General features: G+C 36.1%; 1 protein-coding gene, 1 long non-coding RNA gene and 1 other non-coding gene across 5 annotated transcripts in view; 1 reads left to right on the top strand and 2 right to left on the bottom strand.

The window, feature by feature from the left end:
- The window catches only part of Ovch1 (ovochymase 1), a 95,642-nt gene that overhangs the window by 38,870 nt on the left and 34,668 nt on the right, over nt 1–22,104 (top strand). Inside the window, exons 12-17 of the mRNA XM_058576363.1 lie at nt 6,840–6,912; nt 7,363–7,558; nt 10,085–10,239; nt 15,414–15,570; nt 16,130–16,222; nt 21,018–21,135. Coding sequence (XP_058432346.1) covers nt 6,840–6,912; nt 7,363–7,558; nt 10,085–10,239; nt 15,414–15,570; nt 16,130–16,222; nt 21,018–21,135 — 792 coding nt within the window. The remainder of the gene's footprint in view (nt 1–6,839; nt 6,913–7,362; nt 7,559–10,084; nt 10,240–15,413; nt 15,571–16,129; nt 16,223–21,017; nt 21,136–22,104) is intronic.
- Nucleotides 4,525–4,629, bottom strand: LOC124087482 (U6 spliceosomal RNA). Its single transcript, XR_006850074.1, has one exon. It is a non-coding gene; the product is annotated as a U6 spliceosomal RNA (small nuclear RNA).
- LOC124086929 (uncharacterized) overlaps nt 5,213–22,104 on the bottom strand; it is a 63,330-nt gene continuing 46,438 nt past the window's right edge. For 2 of the 3 annotated variants that reach the window (XR_006849972.2, XR_009225994.1), the window contains one exon: nt 5,213–21,664. This is a non-coding gene — a long non-coding RNA (uncharacterized LOC124086929). The remainder of the gene's footprint in view (nt 21,665–22,104) is intronic. The other variant, XR_009225995.1, reaches the window with a different exon arrangement.

Below are 22,104 nucleotides of genomic sequence, written 5' to 3'. Positions count from 1 at the left end.
ATGAAAGAGGTGTATTAAAGTCACCCAAAATTATTGTGTTGTGGTCTATTTGACTCTTAAACTTAGAGTTTGTTTGATGAACATAGACACTCCATTGTTTGGGGCATATATATTTATAATTGTTAAGTCTTGTTGGTATATGGTTTCCTTGTGTAGTATATAGTGTCCTTCTTTATCCCTTTTGATTGACTTTAGCTTGAAGTCTACTTTATTTGATATGAGGATGGAAACTCCTGCTTGCTTCCACAGTCCATGTGAGTGGTATCATTTTTCCTAACCCTTCACTTTCAGCCTGTGGATGTCTTTTCCTATGAGATGAGTCTCTTGGAGGCAGCATATTGTTGGGTCTTTTTTTTGTTTTTAATCCAGTGTGCTAGCCTATGTCTTTTGATTGGTGAGTTTAAGCCATTAACATTCAGGTTTATTATTGAGACATGATTTGTATTTCCAGCCATTTTTGTTTATTTTTGATATTTATCGTGACTTGGTTTCTCCTCTGATTAGATTTTCCTTTAGTGTAATACCTCTCTCTGCTGATTTTTATTGTTTTTCATTTCCTCTTTGTAGAATATTTTCATTTCCTCTTCGAGGATGTTCTGTAGTGTAGTCTTTCTAGTTGTATATTCTTTTAACTTTTGTTTATCACGGAAGGTTTTTATTTCATCATCAAATCTAAAGCTTAATTTTGCTGGATATAAAATTCTTGGTTGGCATCCATTTTCTTTCAGAGCTTAATATATGTTGTTCCATGATGCTCTCTTGGCTTTGAGGGTCTGGGTTGAAAAATCTGCTGGGATACGAAGTGGTTTACCCCAAATGTGATCTGATTCATCTCTCTTGTGGCTTTTAAGATTCTATCCTTATTCTGTATGCTAGGCATTTTTGTTATAATGTGGCTTGGTGTAGATCTGTTGTAATTTTGTATATTTGTTGTCCTGTAAGCCTCTTGTATTTGTTTTCCAATTTATTCTTCATGCTTGAAATTTTCTGATAATATCTCATTGAAGAGATTGTGTATTCCTTTAGTTTGAAATGCTATGCCTTCCTTTATCCCAATAACTCTAGATTTGGTCTTTTGTTGCTATGCCATAATTCTTGGATATTCTGCTCCTGGTTTCTTACTATCTTCACTATGTGATCAACTTTATTTTCCAGATTGTAAACTTTGTCTTCATTATCTGACATTCTTTTTTCCAAATGATATAGTCTGTTGGTTATGCTTTGTATTGAGTTTTTTATTTGGTTTATTGTATCCTTCATTTCAAGGATTTCTGAGTGTTTTTTTTCCAGACACTCTATCTCTTTCTTGAAGTAATCTTTTGCTACCTATATTTGCTCTCTTACCTCTTTGTTGGAGTCATCATTTTTTGCCTGTATTTGCTCATTTAGGTCATTCTTTAATACACAGATCATTTTAATTATGAACCTGGTTTGTTTGGGGCACTTTCCTCCCTTGTTTTTCATGCTGTCTATGTGTCTTCCTTTCTCGCAGTGTGGGTCTAAGATATTACTGTTTCCACCCTATATTCTTGTAGTACCCATGCAGATTATCTGTACTTCATCTTGATGTTGGGCTTCTAGACCATGCTGGTGTCCCTCAATGTATGCTACTGCTACTAATAAGGAGGTGTGGCAATAGGCAAGGTAACTTGAGATAGTAGTTGAGGTGCCCCAAGATGGATGCAATGTCTTATAGAGATGGGGTTGAAAGGGTGGGCCTCACATTCTCTTTGGGATGCTTGCTCTGAAATGCAGCTGCTTCTAGGCCCTGTCTGTTGTCAAAAAGCTAGGGGCTACTGTCTGGGGAAGGCTATGGCAATGACTGCAGTGTCCCAAGATGGAAGTGGGTTAGGCTTAGGCTCCCAGATTGGGGTAGGGTGCAAATTGGAACCTACCCTGTACTTTGGTCCCATAAGTCGGTATGGGTGGATCTGGGCTGGGCCTGACCTCCTGCATTAGTCTGTTGGTCAGAAGGAATGGTCCTGTGCTGGAGGCTGGGCCCTGATGGGTGTCCGCAGGTGGAGGGTTGGACCGGGGCCTAGTGTGAGCCTGGGTCCCATGCTAGCACATCTCTTATTTGTATACTTTTTATCTCTTTCTCTTGTCTAGTTGCTGTGGCTAAAATTCAAGCACTATTTTGAATAGCAGTAGTGAGAGTGGACATCCATATTTTGTTCCTGACTTTAAAGGAAATGTTTTCAGTTTTTCCGCATTCAGTATGATATTGGCTTTGGGTTTGTCATATATAGCCTTTATCATGCTAAAGTAAGTTCTTTCTATCCTTAGTTTCTTCAGTGTTTTTAACACAATTGGATGTTGAGTTTTGTGGAAGGATTTTTCTGCATTAAAATGATCATGTGACTTTTGTTCTTGGTTCTAATTATGTGGGATATTTATTTGCATACATCAAACCATCCTTGCAACTCTGGAATTAAAGCAGCTTGATCATGATGTATAATCTCTGAAATGTGTTGTTGAGTTGAATTTGATAATGTTATTAAGGACTTTTGCATCAGTGTTCCATCAAGGGTATAGGTTTGTAGTTTTCTTTCTGTTAGGTCCCTAGGCCAAAGTAACTCCATTTTGAAAATCAGCACCTGCCCACCTAGGCATTACCTTCCGGTAAGGCCCACCCAGAAAGAGTCCCTAACAACAGAAACCACAGCAAAGACATCAAGTAACAATCACAGGACCAGATGGGTTATTGTTAAACTACTCCATTATATTTGACTATATAGTTAAGAAGTTTTTCCAGAAACCTGCTGTGCCTTGCAAAAGGGCAGCCTGGCAGATATTCTCTGTCAATAAACCTTTGTTTGAACTCAGAGATGTGTCTCTTTTGGACTTTGTGCCACTTATCGTAATACTTTTCTTGAGGAATCCTTAGCTAGTTTTGGTATTGAAGTGATATTGGCTTCATAGAGTAAATTTGGAAGAGTTCCCTTTTCTATTTCATGGAATAATTTGATTCTAGATTTTCCAATTTATTGGAATGTTTTCAAAATAGTCCCTACTATTCCTCTGTATTTCAGTGATGTCTGTGGTAATATCTCCTTTTTATATGTCCAATTTTATTAATTTGGGTCTTTCCTTTGATAAAGGAGATTGATAGTTTGGCTAAAGGTTTATCTTTTTAAAGAACCAACTCTTCATTGTTCCTTTTTATTTTTTATTTGCTATTTCATTAATTACAGCTTTGATCTTTATTCATTCTTTTACTGGTTTGGGATTGGTTTATTATTTTTCAGCAACTTGAGATGCATTATTAGGTTATTTATTTGGGATATTTTTTACTTTTTTTTCATGTGGGCATTCATACCTGTAAATTTTCCTCTTAGAACTGCCTCACTGTGTCAGAGATTCTGGTATGTTGTGTTTCTATTCTTGGGTGAGCAAATTTTTAAATTCTCCCTGATTTCTTTGACATATTCATTCAAAAGTATATTGTTCCATTTCCATGTGTTTACATAGTTTTTTTAATTGTTGTTAATTTTTAATTTCATTCCATTATGATCTTATAAGATGCAAGGAATTATAAATTTTTTCATACTTGCTAAGATTTTCTTCATGATATAAAATATGATCGTTTTTGGAGAAAGTTTCATGAGCAGATGAAAAGTGTGTTCATTCTGTAGATGTCTGTTAAGTCATCTAGGTGATTCAGACAAAATAGTAATCTATTGGTAAGAGAAGTATATTGAAATCACCTAGTATTATTGTATTGGAATTTTTACATGTAGTTAGATGCACAGATATTTAGGAGTATAAATATTAAATACCATTTTATCTTTTTTAATTCTCTTCAGTATGTAGTGACTTTCTTTGTTTCATCTAGTTTTGGCTTGAAGTTTGTTTGTTGGATAAGAGTGTTACTCATGCTTGCTTTTGAGCTTCAGTTGTATGTAATATGATTTTCATCCTTTCACTTTTAGCATATAATATCTTTGCTTCTGAGATGTGTTTCTTATAGGCAACATATAGTTGGGTCTTATTTTTAATCCATTCTGCCTATCTTTTAATTGGAGAACTGAGACCATTTACATTTAGTGTAATTATAGAGAGATATTTATTACTTCTTGAAGTTTTTATCTATTTCTAATGTTTGATCCTAGTTATCACTTGCTTATGGGATTTATTCTTTCCTGAACTCTATTGGTTGTTTTTTATTTTCTTTTACATGTAGGATTCCTTTACGTATACTCTGCAATGCTGACTGAGTAGTTATGCATTCCTTTAGTTTATGCTTATCTTGGAAGGTTTTCATTTTCTCACCAATTTCAAAGGATCTTGTTTGGCAGTTATTTTCTTTCAGGGATTGAAGTATGTCACTCCAATCCCTCTTGAACTTCAGGATTTCTGTTGAGAAATGTGCTATTATTCTGATTGGTATTCCCCTGAATCTAACCTGGCACTTCTCTCTCATAGCTTTTAAATTTTTTTCCTTCATATGGATTTTTGGCATTTTAATTATAATGTGTCATGGAGAGATTCTTTTCTGGTCTTGTCTACTTGAGGAACTAAATTAAAAATATGGAACACTTCACAAATTTGCGTGTCATCCTTGTGCAGGGGCCATGCTAATCTTCTCTGTCATTCCAATTTTAGTACATGTGCTGCCAAAGACAGCATGAAAATGTCTTTTTAAAGCTAATCTTTGAAATACATGGATTTTTTACATCAAAAGTGTCTTAATATTCTGGTATAGCGAAGTGATAAGTCATACTCATACCCTGCCTCTGTGGAAACTTGTCAACTGATTCCTTCATGGATTTCTCTAACTCATCTTAATCAACTTTATTTGCATCCAGGGCTCTACTCCCCATTGAAGGGGGCATCTAAGTATCCAAATCCAATGAAAAGGGAAGTTTGCCAAAAGAGAGAAGGCAGTTGGAGAGAGAGACAAAATCCAAGAGTGATGTAGATGACAATTTTACTGACAGTTGCCTGGCACCAGGCTAGCTGACATTGTTGAGTAGTACCCCAAAGACATTGAGAACTGATGCAACATTGAACCATTGCCTATGTAGCTTCCCAGCCATTAGCTACTGTTAAAATTAGTTCTCAAACTTGAGCATACACCAAAATCACCTGGAAGATTTTCTGATTAAGTCTTATGTGGAGCCTGAAAATATGTATTTCTAACAATCTCACCAATTATATTATTCCACGCTTTGGGAAAACTCATGTTCTCATCTTGCTAACTCCACATGAGTTGTTTTTTTTTTTTTTTTTTGCCCATGTGGGTCTCTTAATATATTGTAGGGACTAAATTCACTTTTCACTTATGTATTGGAATCTTCTTGTTTTAAAATCAGAAACTCTTTCAACTTCGGCCACTTACTTTCTATGATTCAGTATGGCTCTTTTTTCAATTGACACATGTCCCATTGTTGGGTTGGGGATAAGACCCTAAGGACATAAGAGATGAAACTGGATTACAGAAAAGTGAAAAGAGGATGGAGCAGTTCATCAATTGATACCTTGAGCTATTTATTATCTCATTATTGGAAAAATTTCAGGCTTTGTTGCCTAAGAATGTGTATATTGCTATGATACATGCTTTTTACATGGTATTCTTTACAAAAACTCAAGGATATTTGACTCTGCACATAAAATTTAACTAGAAAATGAGGTCTACATTGTCATCTGTACCATGGTTTCAAAATTATTTTACTGTAAAGTGAATACTATCTCCTATATGGAAAACTACAGGAGTAACTTTAAGAACTAAGTTCTGGAATAGGGATGTAGCTCAATGGTATAGTGTATGCCTCGCATGTGCAAGACCCAGGATTTGATCCTCAGCAAACCCCACTACACCCACAAGAAATAAAAGCAAAATAAGTTTCTTCACTACCAAGTAATAATTTAGAGGGGTGACTTTGAAAATAAAGTTTAATCCTTCCATTAGAGTGCATGATAGATAATAACGATGATAATGGCTTCCATTATGAAGGCATTACCATCTGCAAGTTACTTGCCAAGCACTTTATTGGAGTCGGCTCCCTTAATAAAGGCATCTTGAAATACATGACTGAGTCAAACTTGTCATGCAGGGAATCAAAATGAGCATGGTTATGACTAGAGAAAAGATGCCTACATATATTAAGAAATATCTCCTTTGAATAAAGTGTGATGAAAGTTGATTTCAATAACTTTACTTTTCCTAAAGACAGTTTTGAAACAATGGAAAAATTAATCTCCAAGCACAAGCAATAATATGTTTCTGGCAATTAAGGGGTTTTTTTCCTCAGATATTTCTTCAGCTGGAGATCTTGATACGGCCAATTAATGGATGTTGTTGAAGATTTTTGTGTGTCTTTTTGAAATCTATCAAAAAAGTGTGCCAACCTCAAGTTTACAGTTAAAATAACTTTCACAAAGTAGATGCCCATATCACCAGCACTCAGATAAGATATCAAAATATCACCACCACCTACCAGTCCTCCTATTGCTCCTCTTTATAGTTACTCTCCTAGAAATAATCAGTGCCCTGATTTCTGACACCATAGGGGAGTTTTGCCTATCTTGGAACTGATAATATTGTTGTGAAATTAAAATATTTTAATTTTTTTATTTTTCCTTAAGACTAAAAATAGTCTTTGGTGATATTTAATAAGGGCTCCAGTTTTATGGAAAAAAGGAGGAGACAAGATATGCAATACCTCAGGTAGATCAGGAGTAGTGGAGTAGTTTGTGTGGCAGGGAGACCATACTGAGTACCTAGGAAGGGTTGGGTATTACCTGGCTAAAATGAGCAGTACCTGTTGATAGGACTGAATGGGTTTAGACCAAAATACAAAAGTGTGTTTTCACATTAACTTTTGCTCTTTCTCCAGAAAAGGAAATCCACGCTCTTGGACTGTTGTTGCTGGGGACCATGATAGAACCCTAAAGGAATCAACTGAGCAGGTGGGTAGTTATTTTTTAAAGGTCATTCCATCCACCTTCTAAAGGATATCATGTGCCATCAAAAACCTTTAGCTAAAATATGATTATTTATGAATGTTCTAATGCCCCTTTACACTTATAATGTATACCTGTTTTTAAAGGTGCATTTTGAGATGAAATTTTAATTTGAGAATTGGGTGAGGCAGGTCAGGAAGCACAGATCCGGGTTGATTGATTGTGCACAGGTCTGCATAGTTTTGTTTATCCAGGATCATCAATCCTCAGAATGTGGTTCATTGCCTCCCATAAATTATAAACCAAGATTACCCTTTTGGACTTAGTTGAAAATCATTTTCATTGCTGATGTATAGACATGAAGAGATTCAAGATTTGTTTGGGACCATTATGCAAGGAAGTAGCTTGACTCTTTGATTTTCTTATCTTGTAATTGCTTACCTGCCCTTGATACAGGTGAGAAGGGCCAAACACATCATAGTGCATGAAGACTTTGATATAGTAACCTATGACTATGATATTGCTCTAATACAATTGAGCTCTCCTCTGGAATACAACTCAGTGGTGAGACCAGTATGTCTCCCACATAGCAGGGAACCTCTGTTTTCCTCTGAGATCTGTACTGTGACTGGATGGGGAAGCACTAGTGAAGGTGGGTACTTAACATCTAGCAGCACTATTTATGAGAGTGTAATTTTTAAAAATATGTTATGCAAATATCAAGCAGTATTTGCTTTAGCCTCTCTTCCTTCTGAAAGGAAATAATGTTTTACTTACTTGTAATAGCTCAGTAAGTGATTAGAGAATGAGCAGTCTTAAATTTTTCCTTCTGAGTTATTTAAATAGATTAGATCAGGGGTCAGACCTCTGCAAAGGGCCAGATAATAAGTCTTTTAGGCTCTGCAGGCCATATGGTCTCTGTCAGGACTACTCAATTCTACCAGTGTAAAGTTAAACAGCTGAAGACAATACATGCCACATTAGGAATGGCCATGTTCCAACAGCACTTCATTTATGAAATTTAAAACATAGTATGCATATATGATTAAGAGTATTTTTTAGATTTTTTTCCAACCATCTAAAAATGTGAAAAATATTCTTAATTCATGGATTTATATAAAATATGCCCAGGGTCTGTTGGTATATAACCCAGAATTTATCCTTGGTTGTGTATGCTGACCCTTAGGCTAGATTATAAGGTTCTTAAAGCCATAGTAAACACAGAAAGCTCTGAATAGATTGATGTTTGCTTTCTGCTTCTTTTACTATATCAGATCATTTTATTTTAATTCCATTTGTGTCATTTGCAGTAAGAGGAGTTATCTTTGATTCCTAATGGTATTCTTGTTCACAGCTTACTATGTTACCTATAGCCAAATTGCATTTCATAAAATCTTCACAACTATCATAGCAAATTTTATCATTCTCATTTTCCAAATGAGGTTGTGGCCCTATGTTTTAAGTAATTTTGTAAGATCCCATGACTATTAAACATCAAAGCTAGGACTTAAGGTCAGCATGGCTCAGCTTATAATCATTCCTTGAATGGCTTCTCATTATATTTAGAAAAAAATCTAAACACTAGCTTAGTTTGGAAATCTCTGATTTGGTCTCCACTTAACTCTCCAACACCATTTCCTCCTTTTGTCCCCTTGTTTGTTAACCTTCTGATACCATGGCCTTCTTTCTTAAATGCCAAACTTGTCCTGCCTTCTAAAGATCTGCACTTTCTTTCTCTCCACTTGGAACACTCTCTTGCATTCTTTGCAGAGTTGCTCTTCATCATTCCATTCTCAAATGAAATGTCACTCTCCTTCTTGGGCCACACTGCTGCAGCAAGACTACTCTTCCATCCTTCCTTGCTACCTAGTTTTATCATCTCAATGCACTTGAACATTCTTAGCATTATTTTTTGTAATCATTTTCTACATCTCACCCATTAATATCAGAGATACATCCTGGAAGCAGATCTGTCGAATGATCTCACTCTCTCCTCAGGGGCTAGAAGTATACCTGGCATTTACTAAGCTTCAGTGTATATCTGTTGATTGGCTATAAAGTCCTTAAATAAACATACCTAACATATTTCAAACTTTAATCAATTCTATGACCACTGGACAAATGAGCCATTGTTTCAGTCTTATAAAATATAATTCATTCTTTGCATCCAAAAGGAGGGAATGAAGTCTTAATTTTGAAATATGGCCAGCCACACTGATGAGAGGATAGTTCCTGAAAAGGAGTATTAGTGCATTCAAAGGGACATAAGATTTACAGTTAGACCTAGGATTGAGTCCTAATTCTGTTCTGTAAAAGCTACATGATCACATTTTCAGAGGTTGGGTTTTACATGTGTGAGATCAGTATGATTAACCTACCTCACAATGTTGTTGTATTATGGAGTTGGAGTTTAATATAAAGTTTTACATAAATGTGAAATTATTTTTGTTTCGCTTCAAAAGATACAGGATATATAGCACTCAACTTTTAAAAATAGCCATAAATCTAGAATAAGTCACATAGAATACACTAACATAGGTTTGCCCAAGTTTGAGAAGAAACTTCTCATTAGTTCACCATTAGTGCCATCTGACATTGAAGATGAGATTGGGCTTTAGCAATAGTAGAGGAAAAGAATATGATTTTGATTTCCCCTAGATAATCATATAAGCATATATGTTCATATACTTATAAGTGTATATTTATATAATATGGTTATATTTATAAATATATTTATGTAAATCATATATAGTACCAATTCACATCTTCCTGAGTTTTTCTTTTTGATTTTTGTTTTCTTTTTTTTTTGGTGTTAGGAATTGAACCCAGGGTCCTGCACATGCTGAGCACACACTTTATCACTGAACTATACCCCCAGTTCCTCTGAATTCTTATGCGGCACTATTTGATAAGATAAAACTTAAACTGGAAATAAGCTAGGCAAAAAGTTATTCTCCCAGTGGCCTCCCCTTTACAAAGATGTCACATCGCAAAATGAAGACATGCTGCATGAAACACTTGTATCCTCCCCACCCCCAATATTCTCTATCTGCTCAGGAAAAATAGAAAGGCTACAGTTATGTAGATACAGAGCAAGTCTGAACTTAATATGTCTTTGGCGTCACTTTCTGCTTACTTCATCATCAAGCCTCTCTTTCTGAATCTGTTTCTTCGGTAGACGGTGGCCTAGCCAGTCGCTTACAGCAGATTCAAGTGCCTGTGTTAGAAAGAGCGGTCTGCGAACACGTTTACTATTCTGCTCATCCAGGAGGGATCACAGACAGGATGATCTGTGCTGGCTCTGCTGTATCTGGAAGGAAAGATTTCTGCCAGGTGAGAGCATTCTGACTTTGCACAGGAAGACAGAAAGTTTGGCACCTACTCGGAGTCTCCTTAGGCAGGAGGAAAACTGTTGAAGGCACAAGCATCCAACTTCTTACCACATCCCTTCACAAAGGCCAGGAGGGGTGCAGGAAGATTTGTTACTTAATCCTAACAGCCTGCAATGTCAGTGGTAGAAAGCAGCTGTACAACCAGAATGGCCAGTGGTAGATAGGAGCCCATGAGAAGGGAGGGTATGGCAGGACCACTAACCAGGCCTGAAAGTGGGGGAAATGTGAACGTATACATTTAGGGTTTGGGGAACAGGGTGATGAGTGAATAAGGTTTCAAATTAGTATGTCCTACTTAGAACTTTAAAAGTTTTATTGTTATTAATCTTCTATATACTAAATTTTTTATATATGACAACAGAATGCATTACAATTCTTATTACATTTATAGAGCACAATTTTTCGTATCTCTGGTTGTAAAAATAGTATATTCACACCAATTCGTGTCTTCATACCTGTACTTTGGATAATAATGATCATCACATTCCATCATCATTAATTACCCCAAGCCCCCTCCTTCCCCTCCAACCCTCTAAATTTTTAATTGTAGATTAAAATAATCACTAAGAGGAAAATATGAACCTAATGGTAAAAATGGTTTTCATATTCAGTGAAAAGTCACAAGGCAATAGTCTCTTTTCAGTGAGATTATAGAAGCACCAAGCTATACAGATCTATATATGCATGCCACTGGCAAGTTCAGGATCAGCTAAGAAAAAAGAAGCATATGGATGAATACTTTGAGGAATACCAGCTTCAATATTCATAAAGTCAACTGATAAATGTGACTTTAGATACATCACCTTGAAAGAGTTGCTGATACTCTGCATGCCCACCTTTAAACCCTAGTCTGGATTTGGGGGGTAGCCCCAATTGAAGGAAAGTTTGTGTCTGTAGGGCAGGCAGATATTTCTCCAGATTTAACACTTATACTGGTCTGTGGTAAAGAGGGAAGAAAAAATGAATCTCTTCTTCTCTGCTTCTTTATAACCCTCCCCACTACTACCACCAGAAATCAGTCAAAATCATAAAAAAATGAATGTCGCTTCTATGGAGAGAAGCTACTGGGCATTCATCAAGGTGGAAGTCCTTCCATATGAAAATATGGAGAGAAAAGGAAGAACCCCCCACTTAACAGGTACTCTCATGGTGTTCATCACCACTTAAATTCTGTTTGTGTTGCTTATCTTAATTCTCAATACCCAGAAGCAGATCCTAAGATGAGTATTCAAGTGTAATGGTTTATTTCAGAAGTGTAGACATCGCAGAGAGGAAAGTGAGGAGAAGGTACAAGGAAGGGAAGCAGCCAATCAAGGATGAGCACTTACACCAGCTAACGCAGGGAGGGACTAAGCCTTATCCTGCAGGGAAACTGTGCAGTGATGTAGACCATACGTGGTATATTCATCTCATCTGAGGGGTGAGAAAACTGGGGAATTTACATACTACTTCCCCAAAGTCACAGTTTTAGGACTGCCTGGAAGAGGCTGTTAATTCCTCATAATTTCCCATACTTCTGGGTGGCCTGAGCGTTGAGGGTGGAGAGTGGGAAAGAGCCTACGGCACAAAGCCAGGACTTGTGTGGGGAGATCTGAGGAACCTGGGAAGGGTACTCCCACTATAGCACATTACTGTTCACCTTAAACAATCAGATAGAAAAGAGCTCTAAATTATTGTGTTCATTCTTCTCCTTGGTATTTTGAGATATTTAGGAATGGTTTTTCTGTTTGAATCAAGGAAATCCCAAATGGCTTTATTGTCTGTCATATGTGACAGCATCTAACATTAAGAGACATGTTTATTTTGTGTCAAGAAAGCAAAAAAAAAAAAAAAAATGAAACAGGTTTAAAGTGGTCCATGTCACAGGTGACCCAAATATCATCATGTCATTTGGCACCTATTATTTAAGCTTCATTCGACTGTCACTTAGTCTGCAGCATGACCAAATTCACTGCCAACATGAAGGAAGAAAAATAGGAGTTGAGATTCTATTAAATATAGCCAGCTATCTTTATAGTAGACACTTGGCTACTGAAGGGTGACTTTAGAAACTCGCTTTGATCAAATGGACTCTAATATTTCTATCATGAAACTGATTTTTACCCTCCTGTGTATGCTCAGAAGTAATGATTCTACTAATGTAATTTCTCATTTAGGAAGGTAAAACTAACAATGTCAGAACATAGAGACTGGGGGCTTTCAGATATGCAATGCAGAATCCTATTCTTTGCTCACTGGGTTTCAAAATTTTTATTTCAAGTTGTTTTGACCTATAAAGCAATAGATGTGTATCTTCACAAAGTGATATGTGACCTGCTCCTGTTTTCTAAGTTTGTTTCATATTTTTCCTTGATAACAGTTTAAGCCACACTGATTATCTTCTAACCTCCCAAATTCCCAAGTCTTAGTTATCTCAGGGCCTTAATCTAGACTTATCTTCTGCATAAAATGCTATTTATTCCTCTGGTCTTTCTTTCTTTCTTTTTTAATCAGAGATTGAACTCAGAAGGGCTTAACCACTGAGCCACATTTAGAGACAGGGTCTTGCTAAGTTGCTAAGGGCCTCACTAAATTGCTGAGGCTGGCTTTGAACTTGTGATCAAAGTTGCCTCAGCCTCCCAAGTCACAGGAATTATAGGTATGGTCCACCGTGCCCACCTCCTCCATGTTTTCAAATTTTGTTCCTTCCTGAATGTATGCATATACATACATGTACATGTAAGGATACATATATACCTACCTTTATTCTCTACCATTCACTCTGAATATTTCCTTTATAACTGCTATTGCCATCTTATTTGTTCATATTCTGTCTTGCTCAGTATGCCTGGTTCACTGTAGGCACTGAATAATTTTAAAATAAAAAGTATCACTTGTTTATGGAATGTGCTAGGCCTTATGATAGATACTATCAATGAAAGATAAATTAGGTAAGTTCCCTATATCATGGAATGTATATAGCTGCCTGAAAAATTAAAAGTGTTAGTGGTGAAGAATGAATAATTAAAAACAACACCTAACTGGACACATCAGACAATTTTGAAACTGGAAAGATGTCGTAAGTATAATTTTACTTTATGAAAAAAATTAAGCCCTAAGAAAATGTTAATTGTTCTGCATTAAACTAGGGGCTCTCCTTATTTCTAATTTAGGGAAGTTTCCTTCTGGGAAGTTTTTCACATAAAATAAACAGATCTCAAATATGTACCTTCAGCTCAAATTCAATTAAATGCAAGATTCAGTTTGGCACTAAATATATTTGGTCCAGTCCCTTTTCTGAAAAACGACTGACTAAAAATATGAAAAAAAATGTGTTAAAATAAAAATCTTGTGTTTTAAGGCTTGTTTTTGATGCATCTAATAGAACTTCATCATAAGAAAACATTTATTATGAGACAGGCACTATACATGAATAAGGCTTAATGCCTACCCTCACTGGAGCACATGATGTAAACAGAAGTCCTCATAAACAAGTACCTGTGTTGGGCACTGCTATTGTCACACTGAACCAGAAAAGACATGTATGTTGGTGCTAATTAATAGATGAATATGTGTGATATACATACTTGGTGCCATTAATAATACCACTGTTTCTTCCAAATCTTCATTTTTGCTTATTTAATTTAAACAAAACAAATATTTGGGGAAGATTGACTCTTCCATCTGAGTTTTTGATGCAGATTTCTCTTTTGAGATGTGTTCACTCTAATCCTAAGACCAAAGTAGCAATATGTAACAGTAAATAAGAAAAAAAGTTAAATTTTCTTGTGTCTCCTTGATTATAAAACTAGACACTAGAGCTATCTAAGATATCTCCATTAATGAGTATTTATCAACATGGTAGAAAAGAAGGAGCATTGGGCTCTGACAGGTGACGTGGGCTCAGATTCTATTGCCGCCACTACCTATGTGTGTGAATCGGCATAGATCTCTTATTCCTGTAAGTAGGTTTTCACATCTGATATCCTAGTAAGTTTAATTAGTTCAGACCTTAGGATGTCTGAAATTGCATGAATTGAGAATTTGGAGGTAAACCAAAATAAAATTATGATACTGGAATTAGTATGAATGCATATTTTTAATTTTTTTTAGTTGTAAATGAACACAATACCTTTATTTTTATGTGTTGCTGAGGATTGAACACAGTACCTCACACAAGCCAAGTGCTGTATCACTGAGCCACAACCCCAGCCTCATGAATAACCTTAATAAGTACTAGACAGTCTTTTCACTTTCTTCTTTACCTCATCAACATCTTCTAGTCTATTTGCATACATCATAATTATTTTTGATTCATCTGAACAGACTGTATCAATAGAGACTAGTGATAGGGAAACACTACTTACGTAGGTTGCCACCCAATGATCCTAATCCAATTGCCTTAAAGGTACATACATTGGATAGGTTTGAACCACTGTAAAGTTTGCTGATTAAATTTTGATTTTATAAAGATATAGCTTGAAGTCTTGAATATTGTGGTTTTACTAACTGGTGATGTCATTTATAGAAGGCCCTGCTGAGGGGACTGGGAAGATTTAGAAATTGTGTTTTCTAACTTTTTGAACTAGGCTTTGTCTTGACCCTGGAATCAAATGATTTTTTAAAAATTTTCAGTTTCTCATTCTTTGGATTGTACATGATGTAGAATTACATTGATGTGTAATCATATATGCACATAGATAGTAATGCCTGATTCATTCTACTACCTTTCCTATTCCCATTCACCTTTGTCTAATCCCAAGTACTTCTATTCTTCCCTAACCCATGCTTATGTGAACTAACATCCACATATCACAGAAAACATTTGGCTTTTGGTTTTTAGGGATTGGCTTATTTCACTTAGTATGATATTCTCCAGTTTCATCCATTTGCCAATAAATGCCATAATTTTATCCTTGATTGTTGAATAATATTAATATTCCATTGATTTTTATCTGTTCCCTTTTAAAATGGGAAAAATGCAAATATACAATTAAGGCATAAAAATTGAAAAGGAGCAAGTCATTTTAAAAAAACAAATACATTGGTCAAATACATTGGTCATTCCTGTTCTAAAATGTGAAAGCAGGAACTTCAGAATAAAGTGGTTTTCTGGAACATTTTTTCTTATTTCAGGGAGACTCTGGTGGGCCATTAGTATGTAGACATGAAAATAGTCCCTTTGTCCTCTATGGCATCGTCAGTTGGGGAGCTGGCTGCATCCAGCCATGGAAGCCAGGTGTATTTGCCAGGGTAAGGGTTTTCTTGGACTGGATCCAATCCAAAATCAAGGGTAAGATTTTTATGTAATTTTTAATTTATATATGACATTAGAATGCATTACAATTCTTATTATATAGAAAGAGCACAATTTTTTATATCTCTGGTTGTATACATAGTATATTCACACCAATTTGTGTCTTCGTACATGTACTTTGGATAGTAATAATCATCACATTTCACCATCATTAATTACCCTATGCCCTCTCCCTTCCCCTCCAACCCCTCTTATAAGAAAGAGGCATTGTTTTATAATATATAAGTACTGCGTGCTAACCCATTGTGCCACTGGAGTTCTAGCCTCTTCTTTAGGGTAGGTTTAGGATTGTCAAGTATGGTATAAATGAGTATTAGAGAAAAGAATCATATTTCATTTAGTTTCTAAACATATTAAAATGCAAGATTCTATAACAATAACTTCCCCCTTTGTCAAAATTGAGTAAAACTGACTTTTCCTAAGGCTGCTTTAATTCTAGATTTGCATTTTCTTTTTATAGTAGCTGCTTTGGGACTGAGTACATTTTTTCCTCAGGCTTTCATCTTTATTTTTAATGTATTATCCCCAAATACAGGTATTACTTCACTTCAAACAAAAAATAAAAGCAAAACCTTAAGAAAACAATTGCCAACATCCACACTTCCAACAGACAGTGCCTCTGGGCCAGGTAATATGTGTATACATTATCTCATTAATACATCCAGAAAGAATTGAGCAAAAAGCATTGTAAACCTGGATTCACTAATTTTTCTTTGGAATGCCACAAACTCTGTAGTTTCTTTCTAGTTGGTAGGAGCCACATTGTTTGGGGATGTTTTCCATCCCACATTATAGTGGTTGCAGGTGATAAATCTTGTAGTTGTGAATAAGTGCTTGAATTTGGGGGAATAGCATAGGATTATTTTAAACTCTGAGACATTTACTCCTACCGTTTAAAGGTCCTTAGACTTCCAGATATCTTTCTTGGTAAACACTGTGTATAAGATTAACAAAATTGGCATCAGAATCTCTCTTGGGCTGGATATATGGCTCAGTGGTAGAGTACTTGCCTACTGTGTGTGAGGCCCTGGGTTTGATCTGAGCACTGCAAATAAAGATGATAATGATGGTGATGATGATGATGATAATAATACTCTTAATTCTCCTACAATTGCCAGTGTATGTTTGCTACTAGGATTTTTTATTTTAATCAAAAGTTAAGAGTAATCAGAGAATTAGAAGTCTGTAACAGACTTGTATGAAAGTTCTGGGACACTATAGTCTTTTTCACCACCTCTGCCCGACCTCCACATGCACTCCTCCCAAGATGACAACTAGTAGGAGTTGGAAGAAAGTTGAAGAGGATGCAAGAAAGAGAAGGTAGAATTGTTAGAGTGCTGCCTTGAGTAGAAGAAAGGGGCTGGGACTTACTTCTTAAAAGGAAGGGTAGTATTGGATAGAAGCAAAGTTCATACAGAGTTGTTGGATAAAAGGCAGGATATTTAAGGCAGTGATGCAGGTGTGCTGGTGTATGGGTGCTTGCGGAAATTCTTTTCTGATTGCTTCTATTTTCTCAGCAGATGATAGAAGGATGTATGTAAGAGGGTTTGATTTAATTTTAAGAGAAAACAGCAAGTATGAAATTTTTCTTTAGAAAAATGATAGTGTTTGGGCTAGAAAGGCGTGCGTGGTAGGGTTGCTGAGCAGCCTGACCTTCCCCAAGGTGAATGATCATGAATTTAGGGAGAGACTTCCCAGTTAGTCTGGATGTATGTTTTCCTCTGAAGACACAGAGATAGACTCAGAGTGGGTGGATATTATATCATAATGAAGCTTCCCCAAGTATATGAGAATGTAAAGTGTGTGAAGAAGTGATTAAAATGATCATTGAAATTTTTAAAAAGTATTTTTAGTTGTAGACAGACACAATATCTTTATTTATTTTTATGTGGCGCTGAGGATCAAACCCAGTGCCTCACATGTACTAGGCAAATGCTCTATCACTGAGCCACAACCTCAGATCTGAAATTTAAGATAGGTAAAGAATGAAATATGAATGAGAGATGGGTTTTGGATAAACAAGAGATAAATTACAAATCTCAAAGGTAGAGTGTTGGGTGGGGAGCTGAAAAGATGGAAGAGTTTGGTTCAAGAGAGTGATACTTTTTTAAAACTTATTTTTTGACCCAAAATGTTAAGATTTTATTTACAATGCATGTTTGTTGTACAGAAAGTAAAAATGCTGTTATAATTTTGGTATAACTGGTAGCCACGGATGGTTGACGTGTCAATCACAGCTATCCATGCTACAGCAAGTCTTGCCCCCAAAAAAAACGTAACAATGCTTACAATTTTGTTGGGGCAAAGTCCTTAAGCTTGGTGGATTACCAAGAGGCACTAAAAGGAAGAAGGCAGAATGTCACAGGAACTTCTTTGGCTCTTTGGATGGGTGGGTGTCCAGGGGTTTGTATCACAGCTACCATTTTTTAAAACATCTATCAAATCCATATGCAGTCCAATCTATACTGAACAGTTCCGGTTTTGCAGTTTATCTGGGGTCTTAATCATCTTCTCCTTCATCATCTGTTTCTCTTTCTCTTTTCACCTTTCTCACTTTCTTCCTCTTCATCCTCATCTTCATCTTTATCTACTGCTCCCTCATGCCTAAATTCTTCCTCCCCAATGACTTCAACTTTATTATCTTTCCCTTCTACATTTTCATCTTCATCAAGCTCTTCCTCCTCATCCTTCTCATTTTCCTCGTTTTCATCCTCCTTGTCTTCATCCACACCATCCACCTCTGCATCTAAGTGGGGTTCTTCTCTGTCATCTTTGTTATAGCCTTCCAGGGAGGTCAACAGGGGCAAGAGCCTGAACACACTTGTGGAAGGCTTGGAGTTATTGCTATTGACCAAGTCTCTAGAGGCTGACCATTGGGATGAATGGCCAACGCCAGGTGGAAAATGAGCTCATTATAGGAAAATTGAGGAATTGGGAAGCTTCACTGCTGGAACCATTGTCTACATAGCTATTGAAATCACCAAGAAGTATGACAAAAGTAATGTTGGAGCAAATAACCACTAAATAGTCTAGGAATGAGGAGGAGTGACCCAGGAGCATTTGTCTGGCAATATAGGAGTCAAAGAATGAATGTTTGGAGTGACGCTGATTTGAATTAAAAGTAAATCTAGAATGAAGGCTGAGATGAAGAGAAGACATGGGTCCAAAGTCCTGAAATCTTCAGTTTCAATGATCTGAGTTAACTTAGGTAGTCATTGACATCATTCATTTAATACCTAGAAAATACTTAGAAAGGTGGGGAGGGGGATCTGACTCAAGATAAAGGTCATTAAGTTGTGGTGATGGTTGGCCACAACACCAATGTATTCTTTGAGTTCCATTCAGGCTATTAAAAAATGAATGTTAAAGTAAAGAAGGGGGCTAGGGTTGTGACTCAGTGGTAGAGTGCTTGCCTAGCACACGTGAGGCACTGGGTTCAATACTAAGCACCACATAAAAATGAAATAAAGATTGTGTGCCCACCTACAACTAAAAAATAAATATTAAAAAATGTAAAAAGATATTTCTATGTATGCACAGAAATGCTTATGCATGCCTAAGAACTTTGAATTTTTTATGATAGGGTGTTTGTTTGTTTTCTATGACTATTTTATGAGATAAATGTTAGGATTATGCCATGTTAACCTTCAACCACTACTACCACTTGCTTTTTATACTAGGGAATTAGCAAATTATAGCAATGGTTTTGAGATTGTTATTCTTATTTATAAAAAAGCAGTGACTGGCTGGGAACTCGTGACTCTATGTGATTTTTGTACTAACTCACCTTTCTAGGCAGATTTGTCATAGAGGGTCCAGAGAGAGAGAAAAAAAAAATATTGGACAGACCTATTGGATCCAGATTCTGAAACACCGTGAAAGCTGCACTACTTCAGTTGTTTTGCATAGGGAAGGAACTTAATTATTTTGTTTTACTCGCCATGTTCAAATTAGAGAGCCTGGTGGAGAAAGAATACAGACAGAGAGATCATTTAGTTTGCTCTTAAAATAGACCTGGAAAATATCTGTTTAATATTTAACAAATAAAAATAATTTATCAAGAAATAACAGGACTAAGCAATGGACTAGAATTCTTAAATTTTTTGCAGGGGAGTACTGGGGATTAAACCCAGGAGGGTCTCAACCACTAAGCCACATCCCCAGCCCTTTTTTGTATATTATTTAGAGATAGGGTCTCACTGAGTTGCTTAGGGCCTCGCTAAGTTGCAGAGGCTGGCTTTGAACTTGCTATCCTCCTGCCTCAGCCTCCTGAGCCACTGGAATTACAGGCGTGCGCCACCTATCTTGGCTAGAACCCTGAATTCTTGCAGCACTTCATTATCCTTAGGCCACTTATCATATTTAATGTTCATAAAAGTATTTTTATGAATATGCTTCCTTTTACTAGATTAATTTCTGTAGGGCAGAACTTATGAGATAGTGTATGTATTCACTAATCCACATATTAGAATATAAATATATATAGGATATTTCATTTTGTAATTGCTTAGAAAATTTTGTCTGAGGAATAAACATAGGGAAAGAAGGAATAGTCAAGGATGAAGCCTAAATGGGACTATTAGGAGGAAAAGCTGATTGCAAAATCAGTGAACCAGAGCGCTATTGGCACCAAAACTGCAGCAGGTACTCACAGGTCTAAATGTGCCCTTGGACTTAGCAAGTTCTAGAGTGAGAGACCTCCCTTATTTCAGCAAGTTCTCTTTTGCTTGACCTCAGTCACTAGTTCTATGAATGTAATCACTTGCCCCCAAAATACGAATAATTTTCTGAGAAATCTTTTAAAAATTCAGTTAAAATTAATTTAAAATCTACAATTACATTTCAAGAAAATAGAACAAACTTAATGGAATGATCATTTTCTTTACAAGTTCTTGTCAACATGTAACTGATGGGAATAAAGTTTTAATTTTCTTCTTGCAAGCCTGGGTCTTTCAAGTTTGTGGTAGAACCTTGTTTCTCTTTGCCTCATCTTTGTTGGTCCCTAACGTCCATATGTTCTGAATTGCAGCTTCTGAAGTGAAGCTAGAAGAGCTCAGAGCCTTTTTTTCAACTCCAAGATATCCACTGCATTATAGACGAAATCTGGAAAGTCCCTAGGTGCTCAGAGTGGCACCAAAGAGTATGATAAAGTTTCCTGTTGTGTGTCTATCATTCCTTGGATCTCATATGTAGAGATTTGATTCTGATTATTTATGAAACCAAGTTGAGAGAAAGATAGCAAGTAATCCTTCCTGGCATTCAGACTCTGTACAAGAAGCTTTTTCTGTGTAGGCAGCTTATGATCAAGAGTGAGTTTTGACTTGGGGAATAATACCACATCTACATTAATTCATGTAAAATAGGAGTACTTTTTTTCTTCTAAATACCCTTATTTTTTTTTTCCAAAATGTGAATTTACAAAGAGGACGGGGAGAGATACAGATGCCAAACTTCTTCAACACACCAGGACCCTGCCAGAAGAGAATATATAGTGGAAGAGAAGTTCAAAAGACGTTTAAAAGAAAAAAAGGAGATTCAAGGGTAGGAGAGATGAATGAATGAAAACATTAAAGCAAATGATGTTAAATATTTTTAAATAGAAGGATTAAAAACATTGGCTAATAATAAGATCTCATTTTTCATTTTATGTAGTGACAAATTTTTGTGTTTCAATAAAGCAAACGTTCCTCCTCCTGTATATATGGATGTTGTGAAAACTTTTTGGCTTTCAGTTAGGAGAGAAGTAAGAAGGCAGTTAAAATAATTTGGTTAATGTAGGAACATAGAATAAGTTTTCATTTATCGAAGAAAACTAGAAGACTTTTTGCTTCTCTTAATTCTTGACTTGGAGTGCTGTCTTCTTAATAAGATCTACCTTGACAGATGTAAATGGTACCATCCCTGCCTCCATAATTATTGGTCCCCTTATCTTAGCACTTACTGTCCTCTGATACATCATGATTGTTTCTCATGGTTGTGGTTTGTCTGTCTTGCCTAGTGAATGCAAGCTTCATGAGTGCTAGAACTTCTGTCTCTTCACTTCCAGAAGCCTCAGTTCATAGATCAATGCCTAAAACACAGAAAGCACTAATTATTCAGTGAAGGAATAGTCACTCTTCAAAGAATCCTTTCTAATTCAAAGTAGCATCATCCATTCCTTCCCATAGTCATTGTTTGTTATGCTGATTACATCATCTGTGGCCTTGGTCTGTCTCTGAAATAATTTATCTGAGTAAAGTGAAAAATTTGTGAAAGTAATACTTTTCTCTTGATCTCTTTTGTATACCTCGAAGTGAATATAGTGCCTAAGGACTTAGGAACATTTTTTTTGTATGACTTTTTTTTTTTTTGCCAGGTTTCCTTTTCTGTGCATTGTTTTTTGCTGAATTGCTCTTCAGAATGATGAACAGTTTCACTGTTATTAGCAGTGCATGGGATTCATTTCAACATGCATAGAACCTCATTATACCAATTTAAAGGCAGTTTTATTTTTTAATTAATAGGGATAAA

The sequence above is a fragment of the Marmota monax genome, unplaced genomic scaffold, assembly GCF_021218885.2.
Source record: "Marmota monax isolate L192 unplaced genomic scaffold, Marmota_monax_Labrador192_F-V1.1 WCK01_AAM20220418_F8-fsc00012, whole genome shotgun sequence".
Lineage (NCBI taxonomy): Eukaryota > Metazoa > Chordata > Mammalia > Rodentia > Sciuridae > Marmota > Marmota monax.
Note: the sequence above shows the minus strand (reverse complement) of the source record. Positions and strands in the feature narration are given on the sequence as shown.